The sequence below is a fragment of the Dendropsophus ebraccatus genome, chromosome 13, assembly GCF_027789765.1.
Source record: "Dendropsophus ebraccatus isolate aDenEbr1 chromosome 13, aDenEbr1.pat, whole genome shotgun sequence".
Lineage (NCBI taxonomy): Eukaryota > Metazoa > Chordata > Amphibia > Anura > Hylidae > Dendropsophus > Dendropsophus ebraccatus.
The window spans coordinates 56,508,114-56,520,846 of record NC_091466.1 but is presented as its reverse complement, the minus strand read 5'-3'; the positions used below and the strand labels follow the sequence as shown (position 1 = coordinate 56,520,846).

General features: G+C 43.5%; 1 protein-coding gene across 1 annotated transcript in view; it reads left to right on the top strand.

Moving 5' to 3' along the window:
- Positions 1–12,733, top strand: part of NPAS3 (neuronal PAS domain protein 3) — a 345,000-nt gene that overhangs the window by 278,090 nt on the left and 54,177 nt on the right. The window contains exon 9 of the mRNA XM_069949688.1: positions 78–318. Within this exon, the coding sequence (XP_069805789.1) occupies positions 78–318 (241 nt within the window). The remainder of the gene's footprint in view (positions 1–77; positions 319–12,733) is intronic.

Genomic DNA, 12,733 nt, shown 5'->3' with positions numbered 1-12,733 from the left:
AAACGGGGTATACCTAAGGGCCAATATCTCCGCCTGAGAAGAAACTGTTTGAGTGAAACTGATTTTTTTTTACTCAGGCCAGGGACCTGAGATGTAGATTTAGAGCGAGAGGCTATCCAGACCACACACTGATATCAGCGTTCCAGATAGCTAAAAACAAAGTAAGGGGGGATCTTCTTACTCCTAAACACAAACCGGATCTAAGGGAGCCAATCCGTATCATAGGTACATTCGATGCTGAAGCCCAACAAGTGAGGGACATCATACAAAAACACTGGGGGGTGCTCACTCTTGACCCGGATATCAGGGAAGTCATAGGTGAGCATCCCCAAATCACATATAGGAAAGGACGGAGTATAGGGGATACAGTCACAACGAGTCACCTTACATCCCCTACAACATCACACACATGGCTGGACACTAAACCGCCACCTATGGGTTGTTACAAATGTGGACATTGTAAGGCTTGCTCTTCAGTTCCACAACCGGGGAGACATATCAAATTAAAAGCTTTATGAATTGTAGTACAACAATGGTTATCTATCTGGCTACTTGCACTTGCTCTTTGCAATATGTGGGAAAGACACTACGGCCCTGGTGTAGAAGGATCTTAGAGAATATTGGTGACATCAGGAACAAAAGGGATACCCCTATAGCCACACACGTAGTCAAATGTCACGGAGGGGACCCCGCATGCATGAGATTTATAGCAATTGATAGCCTCAAACCATCGCTTAGAGGGGGGATATGGACAGATCACTGTTACAACGTGAAACGAGATGGACATATACACTCCAGACTGTAGCACCGAAAGGGCTTAATGAATTACTTAACTTTGCCTGCTTTATATAAAAAATCCCCCCACTCTCTCCCCAACAATCATTCTCCTATTCTACACTCTCCTCCCCCCCCCCCCTCCTATCCTTCCCCCCATAATTTTACCCTATATCCTACCTCCAGGCACTACCAGCTGAACCTAGGTAGTCAGGGAAGGGCCTAGTGGACCCTCTACAAGATAGTGGAGCTGGCTCCCAATTAGTCTAATAGGGTATGTTAGGGTACACTAGCTTAGGATCCCGTGTTGGACCGCCCTTTTTAGGGCGGCCACCCCACCTAGGCTATAGGGACCCTAGTGTAGGGATTGGTAGGGAATGATAGACCCCACTGTCTCAATGTATTTAGCCTATCCCCATATGGTATTATACTCCCCTGACACCTCCTTTCCCTCTTCTATACAGAGGGATGAGGTGGTCCTCACAATACCATTATATACCTTGCATATTTGCATTCACTTAGGCAGGTACATTACTTGAGATGTAGCCATGCATTTAGGCACACTCTCACTTATTACCTATAACTATTACCTACTGTCTGGAAAAGAAAATTTAATCAAATCCAATCCCTTGCTTCCATATTCATAGCCTCATGACCTTCTGAATTATTGGCCTATGCACTAACATTCGCCCGGTTCTCACCCTCCAAAAGCCGATCAGCAGTAGCACAGGATCACATCATTCCTGTACACTGCTTCTATCTAGGGCACGTGAGAGCGCTACTATCCAGGCGCATCACTACTCTGTTTACTAACAGTGAGTGATCACTCCCCTAAGGGCGTGTATGGGGAGTGTTTACAGCTTGGCGCGCTCCCAAACGGCCCGATGACGTCAGACGCGCCGTGACCGCGTGTCCCTTTAACTAGAGTGTACGGCCGCGAGCGCTCCCGTCTATCTGCCACTGCAGGACCACGGGAGGACAGGCTCACATTTCCACAGGACAGCTATGTAAGTTCCCTACTGATTCAGCACATATTATGTAACATTGTTTACTTAATGAGGGTGCTTATCACTTCTCCTCTCTGGGTAGATATCCCGAGAAACACTGCACACTCACTCGGAAATACAAGCAGAGAGGGAAAACTGTGAGTATAGTTACCCTTTCTTAATGTTAAATGGTGGTATCGGTATACCAATATTGATAGCCACATATGCATTTTCTACAGGGTTTATGGTAGCCACTGCTACTCAGGATCATCCTTCCCACTGCTTCCAATAACGGTTCGAGTGAGTAGCCACAAGGCTGTGCCTGAATAACAGTCCTCTATTGATATGTGTACTATGTATTATACCTAACTGTATTACATTGTCACAGTCTTGAATTAGCCTCGGCGCCCCTGATGAGGTCACGGTTACCAGTGACTGAAACGCGTTGGGCGAGGCACATGTATATGACTATTTGGACTAACATACACTACAGGAAACGTGACTGATGTGACTGACTGCTATACTCATAAATTGAAACTGGAAAGAGTAATTCAGCTGGTGTTACCATCACGGTGTAGAGTTGTTTGATAAGTTTCTGGTTACAGCTGATTGACCAAAAAAGGCTCTGGACTGTACTGGACAATCCCGACATAGGGAAAGAACGGCACGACTGTGTGCATAATTTTGTATAATTTTCTATAACTGATCTCACTTGTAAATATTTGTACATATTGGTGAAGGTGTCACCTAAATAAACACTTTTCATTAAGCATATCCTATTGTTGCTAATATTATCTTTATTGCTAGGATTATTTGTATCATCTGGTACTTGGTGTTACATACCACACTAATTCATACATGTTGGCTCAAGTTCCGCATTTTTTCACTAATCGTTCAGTGTAATTGCACATTGTCCATTGTTTTGCTGGGATCAGAAGGAATAAACAATCATAGTAACGATGGCAATAACAACCGTAGTAATGATCGTAATTAAGGGTGCGTTCACACCTACAGGATCCGCAGCAGATCTGCAGCAGATTTGATGCTGTGTTCAGTTATTTAAATGCTGCGGATCTGCAGCAGAAAATAAGCTGCGGATTCGGTAAGTGTGAACGTACCCTTACGCTTATCGTTCTGTGTAAGGGTCCATTTACACAGAAAGATTATCTGATAGATCGGTCAAAGATTTGAAGCCAAAGGCAGAAACAGACTATAAACAGAGATCAGGTCATAAAGGAAAGCCTGAGATTTTTCCTCTTTTTAAATCCATTTCTGGCTTTGGCTTCAAATCTTTGGCAGATAACCTGTCAGATAATCTTTCTGTGTAAAAGGACCCTAATATGGTGAACAATTTCAGGTTAACGATAAGCAATCTCGTTTGCGATCGTTAGCCGTTAATCGCTAAGAATCGCTCCGTTTAATAGGACCCTTAGTGGATACACTGCAGATTTTTCCCCAATGAACTTTATGACCCTTTGTGAACATGCCCTTCTCTACCCCCTCCACATAATACTAATGCCATTATTGCATTATATGTTGGTGGGTATCAGGGTACATATGATATCCCCAGACTCTGCTTCCCCCATTGCTGGAGTCTTTCCTGCTTGTAGAGGAAGTGTTTCATGCAATGGATCAATGGTCTTCCACCTGTGCCTTTTGTGTCCAACCATAAAAAGCTCTGAAAACCTTCACCTACTTTCCTCCAGGTTTTGGCTGAAGAGTATTATGCAAAAAAATTGGGGAACATTTAGCTTGTTTCCTTTTTTTTTTTTTTTTCTAACCAAAACTCGGCAGCCAGGCTGATACAATAGAGCGGCGGTGCCGAGTGCAGGAGAAGAAGAAGCGATGAGCGGAGATTTGAGGTAGGAGAGAGGAAATTGTAAGATCCAGGAAGAGGGGCGTAGAATTCCCAGGACACAGTTCACTGGCTGTATTATCAGCGAGCCACGTTCAGATGTCTCACTGCGCGTCCGACAAGGGCATTCTGAAAAGCAAATAGGGGACCAGGCGAGGAAATTGATTTCTCAGGGGCTGCGAGTCTCCCCTCCCCTCTAGAAGAGCCAGGCACATGGCCGCCAATGGCTGGGAGCTGTCCAAGTGCTGAAGAGAGATAATGCCGGTGATCCCTGGGGAATCTTATCACTCGGCGCAGGGCCTGACTTTCAGAGTCAAGGTTCCTATGTTTCCATTGCTTAAGGGAGGAGACAGGTGTATTTGTAGCAGAAACCCGGCCATGGAGGGGTAATTGCTGGCCAGGGGGGGACTTAACCCTTTCCTATGGCGATTATTGCAAAGCAAATGACAATTAATTACATGTGCAAAATGAAGATGCCAAAACTTCCCTTTTAATTTGTTTCCTGGCAAGTGACATTTTGTATGACGAGAAAAGGGGCTTGTACTACAACTATGAGGTTTACTTGGAAACATTTGCAGCAGATAATAACCTTTATTGCTATGGGAAAATAAAAAAAATCTTTTTTAACACTCACACTGTAAGTCTTGGAAGAGGTACGAGCTTCCTATTCCCCCCCCCATTCTTAAATGTTATTCCTGCCAACCCCCACCCACTCACCTCTTCTCCATCCTCTGGTGATAAATGAGCACATGCTGGTTGCAGTAATTCATATTTCATCTCGGCGACACCGCTGATCATTGGTGTTAGTTAGGGAGACTAATATTAAAGATGTCAAGAGGAAACTGCATTCTTCCTTGCCGTGTGCGGACTGGGCTGACAGACACCAACGTTAACTAGTAAAGCGCTGTAGTTTATTTTATTCTTAGGGGGAAGATTTTATAGCAAACACTGTAATGTTCTGTTATTTTCGGCTGATAAGTTGCGTCTTGGATATCACAGCCGGTAGACTGTTTATAGGTGTCACCATTTTAAATTGCAGATCTAGTGAAAACGGACACAGAACGGCCCCAACGTGTCAGATATAAGGATTGGAATAATATGGACCATAACTTCAGTTTATTTTTCTATACTATACAATACATAGCCATGACTTATAGCTTTCATTTATTATTTTTACTATGGAACAAAGCTGTGCCTATAGGAAGTGAAGTGTGCCGCACAGTCCAGTCTTATAGTATAACAGAGCTATGAATGGGGCAGGAGGGTATTTATAAGGCACGGAGCTGAGTTGTATCACATTGCAGCCTAATAATGACTAATAATAGTGTTTGGAAGTGAGGGATGTGCTGGGATAGGGACAGTGGGGGGCTAGCATAAATAGGCCAGTACGTGTTGAACATTCTCAAACGGTTAAAGGATTTTTTTTTTTTTTTTAAGCACTGGTCCCCGTCCTCCCATGTGATCTGCCCCATATGCCCTCTGCCCCTCCACATTCTGTAATTTAGTTTTTTAGTCCCTGTCGCCCTGAGCAGCGCCTCCCGCCTGCTCCATGAATGATGTGCTAATCCATTCTCTGCCTCAGACAAGTGTATCGACCTGCTCTAAACAGACCGCAGGGCTCACGCTGAAATGAAAAGCTCAGCTGCACTCATTCAATGGCAAATGCAGCAGCTTTGCTCCCACCTCTCTATCGCTATGCTCCCTTACCTTCTGTCATCATTCCTTCACCTCCTATCATCGCTTGGGCGCCCACTGTCATCACCCCTCACCTTCCACCATTGCTTACTCCTGTGTAGTCATTCTTCCTCTTTATATAATCTGGTCACACCTACCGCCACCTCTCTTCACCTATGGTGGGCGCTCACTCACCTTTCACTGTCATTCTATCACTTCCTCATTTTAGTCTCCATTCATTAACCTTTTGCCTGACTCCTATTCTCCTTCATTCATGTCACCTTACTTTCTGAATTTACATGTCCTCTCCTCTGTCTTGAGATCGGTTTATCTAATTAATCCGGGCACCATGGTAGCTTAACTATATATTGCAATGATGTATACATAAAAATGAAGCTTTTTGGCAGGTTAGGACAACCTGAGCAGCCAATGAACCAGCATTTGCTTGTTCATTGGCCGATCGCTAGCCCTATTACACAGGCTCTTTGGCTGATAACCATCCGGTGTATTAGAGACTTTACCCTTGGTTTATTGAAAAGTCACCCATCAGTACGCAGCTATTTCTTGGTTTTTGCCCCTCATTACTACAGAGGAGGGTGCAGGTCGGCTAGAGAGAAGTCCTTTTATACAGACTGATTATTAGTTCAATGGGCGTTCTTGGGAATGCTCGTTCTCAATAATAGAACTGGGTAAAACATTTAGTGATCAGCTCAAAGGACAAAATGCACATTCCCTGGCTGACTGTAGGGATATGTGGCCAAGAATGATACTAAAAGCACGAATAATGAATCCTTGTGAAGACTCCCCGCCCATGTTTAGTCGAGGCCGGCTCCAGGTTTTTGCGGGCCCTCGGGCAACAGAGCCTCAGCGGGCTCCTTATCCATCCACTATGAACCCTATCATCCACACATTATGCACAATCACTTGAGACACCACTAACCTACACAAACACACATTACTGACACAAACACTGAACAACTGACTAACACTCTCAGACACTGACTGGCACACTCAGATACACACACCCCGCACTTACAGCTCAGTCTTCTCCCTTTTCCTCTCTGTCAGGCTGCTCCCCACACTATAAGGTGAAGGACGTTCGGATCACGTGATCAGGTACTTTACCCCTTTCTCTCTCTGTGCATCTCAGTCTAAGGGCGGGTTCAGACTGAGGAATTCTCACAGACAATGTCTGCGGAATTCCGTCAGCTGTCCGCCCGCACATCTGGGCGCCTTTCCGCCGCCCCCATAGACACCATTCTATGGGCCGGCGTATTCCGCTGTACGCTGAAAGAAGTGTCATGTCACTTCTTTCAGTGGATGGCGGAATACGCCGGCCCATAGAATGGTGTCTATGGAGCCGGCGGAAAAGCGCGTGCCCATGCGGGCGGACAGCTGACGGAATTCCGCTGACATTTTCCACGAGAATTCCTCAGTCTGAACCCGCCCTAAGTCTCCTCTGTCTTCTGATGTTCAGCCGCAACCAGTACGTTCCCCGAGTAGCACAGGAGCTTTACACTGTGCTTCAGGGAAACAAATCGACTCAATTGGGCTGATTGTCCCTCACTTATAGTGAACCAATCACAAAGATCGTCAGTCATTATTAGTAGCCTTGCATAAGAGCCTTTAGAGACATTTCAAGGACTTTCACTAAAGAGATATCTATGACTTATTTTCAGGCAGTGCTCCATGGAAATAAAATATGCCAATGTACTCTCCTTCAGAAAGAAGAAAACTCTCCTATACTCCAAACCAAAGTCATATGCCATTTGACATTTTGAATAGCATGAGATTGTGGAGTTGGACAGAGTTAATACCCATGCCTTAGAACAGGAGTAGGAACCTGCGGCCCATTTCCACCCTTGTGGTAACAAAGGAAACACTAGGTTCAAAAGACCCATTTTATGGTACCTGGCATCCCGTCTAGGATGGTGCTGGATGTATCTGAACCCAGCCTAACCCATTTTGTCCATATGTTTACCCATGTGGCGGCCTACCTGCGTATTTACCGTTCACAGCTACTAAATAATTTACCTATTTTGGGTTCATTACTCGATCTGATTCCAGTTGTCCCTTTATTTCACCCTGATTCTTGCCCCCAGCTAATGATTCTGGATCCCATATATTATCCTATGTTTCCGCATGTACCGTCTTCAGTCAGTCAGTGACGTCTCTATGTGTTCTTTGTACCTTCCTCAGTATTGCTTTGCAATACGTTTTTCTTAGATTGTAAAAACCTTTGACCTCTTAGAAGTGTCGGTCTTTTCTGTTGGTGTCTGATCTGTTTGCTTTATTGTCACGGCAATGCTCTTGTTATTAATATTGATTTATATAGCGCCATCATTTTCTGTGATGCCGTAAATCACGAAATTAAAGGTACGTTTTCAAAGGTCTATACATAAAAGCGGAATTTATGATGCCCTGAAATACCCCCGGCCCTGCTGGTTCCCAGTCACCGTAGACTGGAAGGTGTGGCAGCCTCAGCCCCCCGTACAGCGAATGCTCAGCCCTGATATTTGTTTGTGTAAATGGAGTGAATGATACTAGGCACGGCCTGTGCCAGATGGGTAATAAAGATTCAAGCCGAGAATATTATACCCAGCTCAGCATGTGAAAACAAACAGTTAGACTGCCAGCCAGAGACAGCTCTGTACACACATATATCATCCATCGTAACACACATACACTGGGGCTGCCGTAAGTATGAATCATTTTACCATAGATTTATGGCTGCACATATACTTTTTATACTTTTACATATGCAGCCATGCACTGTACACGTTAATGTATCACTAATGTATCATGTTCAGCTACATTCTGTGTGATACAGTGTGATAAAATTTCATACTTTTCACATTTTATTGGATATTTTCCCAGTGAACCAGTTTATGTAGATCTTTCTGCCTTAAGGGTATAAACCCACACACCGTATAAGCAGCGTATTTACTGCTGCGATACGCAGCAAACATGCAGCAAATACGCAGCAAAAACGCAGCAGATTATATCTAAATAACTGAACACAGCATCAAATCTGTACCAACAAATCTGCTGCGTATTTGCTGCGTATTTGTTGCGTATCTGCTGTGTATACGGTGTGTGGGTTTGTACCCTAAAGGGGTTTTCTTGGAGGACCATACGGCTGGGGAAAAAATGATGCATCCTTATACTGGCAGTTTCCACCACCAGATCTACTGTCATGGCGTCACATTCAATGCAGTTATTGACTTCAGTTGTCACTTGGAGTAAACGCATGACAAGATTACGGAGAACAGTGATTGGATGTCACATCATGTGGCGCCACCATTGGTGACGGGAGGGAGGACACTTGAGAGGTGCCCGATTTAGGGGTGTGTAAATTATTTTTCTTTTTAAAGGGGTTTTCATTTTAACATAGTTGCTTTTTTTCCCCCAAACAGCGCCATACTTGTCTTCAGGTTGTGTGTGGTATTCAGCGCCACTGATTTCATTTGAACTGAGGACAGGAGTGGCGCTGTTTCTGGAAGAAAGCAGCTGTGTTTTTCTAATTCTGGATAATACCTTTAAAGCAACTCTGTACCCACAATCTGCCCCCAAACCACTTGTACCTTCGGATAGCTGCTTTTAATCCAAGATCTGTCCTGTGGTCCGTTCAGCAGGTGATGCAATTATTGTCCTAAAAAACAACTTTTAAACTGGCAGCCCGTGCCCAACAGGAGTATCTGCGCCCTAACTTTGCACCACCCCCTCTGTCCCTCCTCCCAACCCTCTTCATCATTAGAAATGCCACTGCAACATTTTCTCCTGTCTGAACATTGCACAGGTGCCTTAACAATTCAGCCCATGTGCCGTGCTGACACAGGTGAGGAATAGGAGACAGTCTGTCTGGAACATTCCTAATGATGAGGAGCGCGGGGAGCAGGGACAAAGAGGTTATACCAGCCTAATGCATACACAATCTAGAGCAGAGAGAAGCACTAAGCTAAGCGTTTCACTCACCATTAGTCTCCTGCACTAAGCAAACCAGAGAGTGAAGCACTTAGTCAAGTTCTTTATCCAGTTCTATCTATCGATAAGTGAACGATCAGCATCTGAACAATTATCTACAATCGGATGATAAAAAATTGTTTCTATGTTCTATCTTGGATAACAATATTTGAGTGTAACCACACATTCAGGTTTTTAGATTCAGTTTTCCATGAAAAGCAAATAAAGATTTAAAAACAGGAAAAATCACAGCCTAAGTTATCAAAAAATAGAAAAAACTCAGCTACTTTCTTGCAAAAACAGCACCACCCCTGTCTGCAGGTTGTATGTGGTACTACAGCTCAGCTCCATTGACTTCAATGGAACTGATTTGCAAAACCCACACCCGAAGAGAGCACAGGAGAGGTGCTGGAAGAACGTGGCCATGTTTTTCTTAGCCCAGACAAATCCCTTTAACACATCTGTGCTAATAAAAGAGCGCATAATGCTTTGAAATGAATAGTGTATCAATGCAACAATCGAGATAATCGCTGCTAATAAAACAATACGTTACACAAAGTGCCGTTACCGTTACAACTATATGGGGCCCCTCCAATCTCTCCCAGTTTCCTGCAGAACAACAGAATTTATATTCCGACAAAATGAACAGATGTAAAAAGTTGTAATTCAATGATTATGTTGCTATCTTTGTCTCTTTTTGAGGAATTAGGTATTGCACTCGTGGGAAGTCACATTTTATGCCTTGTTGGGATAATGAATATTATGGTAATATGCGGAGAATGTGAATTTTGGAAAGTTAGGAGCGGGAGGAGGCAGCTAGCAGGTCCCCTGTGCATGGTAATAAATAGGAAGTAAATTTGTCATTATAGCCTGAATCCGCATGTGCTGGGGGGTGTTCAAGGCACCAGATTTAATTAAATCCTTTTTTAATATACAGACATCTAAACTGCATAATTCCCCTGTACTGCAAAACGGAGAGCAATATTAAGACAAACAGTCAGCGTGGATTACTAAACGTCTGCGAGGAGAGAGTCAATAGATGCAGCCTACAGAGGCAAGACTCCGGGAGCATCCGGAAGCGGTTTAACCCCTGCTCAGCGTTGCTGGATTAATTCCCATGTTCTCCATCCGTGCATTGAGATCATCTGTAAACAGGTGCCACCTATTACTATTATAAGTCCTCAGCTGGCACCTACCAAAACCAGACACCTGCTTCTTCACCTCGTTGCACTTATTTTTGGCCACTTGTCACCTTCCGGTAATACTTGTCTTCTTACTGTACGATGCACCAGGACGTGTCATCGCTTTGTAATAAGCAAATGTCAGGGGCACGTAGGTTTTTGTGTTTCTGGCAGTATAAAGCTTAATTTGAGAGAAGGGGTGGGAGGTGACTGTCACTGAGCTCTAAATCCCCTTGTCGTAGGCAGGTCCTCTCATATGTCACTGTCCATCCCAAGTGAAGGATGACTCCTGCCATCCTCTGACATCCCGTGATGCCTTTGTCCGAGATCCAAGTTCCGTCCCTCCCAGGTATAAATCATCTCTCAACAAGAGATTTCTAATGAAACTGCACTTCTGAAATATGTATGTTTTCTTTTGGTTGCATTCCAACATTTTCCTCTCGACACCTCTGGTAAGAAGAAGGAGGAGGAGGAGGAGGAAGAGATACCGATTCTTGTTAAAGAAAGTAGCCTGTGAAGTGAAAGGTCTACAGCGAGATAAGACTTTAGAACTCTGTGACCTTCAAGACGTCTTCTGTAATTATTTTTTTTTTACAAGTTTATATCAGTTCTAGTTTCATTTATATTTTAGTTTATATTATAGTTTTCATCTTATATTTGTAAAGGGAACCTGTCATCACTATTATGTTACCCGCGATCGGAGCAGTCCCAGGTGGCTCCTGCCCGATAGATATTTCCTATACCCAAATAGGGAGAAATGCATCAAATCTAATGGCTGCCGGGGATCGCCCAGATAACTGGTCAAAGTGATGCACATGAGTGGAAAATCAGGAATGGGCAAGTCTTTTTAGTACAGATAGTCGCCAATAGGTGTTGCTGTAGCTGTGTAATCAGACTACAAATATTCAGTATGTCCCCCTTGGTTTTCAACATTGCTCTCCATTCACAAAACCAGGTTCTCCATTGTTAAGTTCAATAAGTTAGCTAACAATCGCCACATGTGGATGAATGCTGTCCGTAAGATTTGACTCCAGTGTAGGTCTATCTTGGGGACTGGGTCCTTCAAGAAACCCCTTAAGCAGCAGTCACACTGGGTAAGACCAGGTGAGCAAGGAGGAAATAGTGGCTGATCATCTGGGCATCTGTGAAAGCCTCAATTTATGTAAATGAAATACTGTTACTGCTACAGAGCCACCTATCAGCAATTTATATTTCCCTAAAATGTATTTAATAGGTGTTGAGTCCATTATTTTAAGTGGCCATTGTCTGATTTGTATCTTATTTTTTGAGTTTGCGAGGTAGAATTTTGTTAACCATGCATTTTTTATTTTTTTGCTTTAAAAAAAAAAATAAAAAAATAGCGCTGCCCTTGTCCTCAGGTTATAGGTGGTATTACAATTCAGCTCCATTCACTTAATACTAAGGTTATTTGCCCTTTAAGTATTAAAAATGGCCGTTCTTTAGTGAATGTCCATTGTTTAACGCTAAACAACCATTGTTGTAAAACTATGTCCGGAATGAATGATCGTGAACATTAATTCCGGCCGTTGTTTGTGCTCATCTGTACATAGTGGGAACATAGCCTAAAGCTGCAAAACCCACATGCAAACTGAGAACAGGACAGGTGCTGTTTCTGGAAGAAAGCAGCCATGTTTTTCTAAGCCTGGATAATCCCTTTAAGGCTGATGACAAAGTATACCTTAACTCATGAATTTTACCTTGTGAGCAAAACTGCCTTTGTGAACCTTTCGTATAAAACTATACCGCCTGGAAGTGTTTCTCTATATAATACTAATAGATTGTGATACATATGCATGCGTGTTTATACATAGCCAGTGTTTTAATCTATCAATTTCCAAACCTGTCTAGCGGATGAAGGAATATTCCTTCAATTATTCCATTACCGGTTGCTAAGCAACTCCTCTCTCCTTTACCAATCAGCGCAACGTATGTTGATCACATGCTCGCTGCGATTTCTCCTTTGCCATTAATTGCCTGTTTAAAGAAATAAATGAACAATCTTGATTGTTTCCTGTTTGCCTTTTGTCCGCGTATTTCTTTCTATATCATCATCTATTCAGAGGAAATTATTACAAACCGAACACCACCAACAAAAGAGCAGCCTTAGTGCACCTCAGTGGTGTAGAAAACGACCTTAATCTGACATTGTCTATAGGTCGGGACAGGACCTAAATCTGACATTGTCTATACGTCGGGACAGGACCTGAATCTGACATTGTCTATAGGTTGGGACAGGACTAGAGATGAGCGAACTGGGTTTGAGTCGATCCGAACCCGAA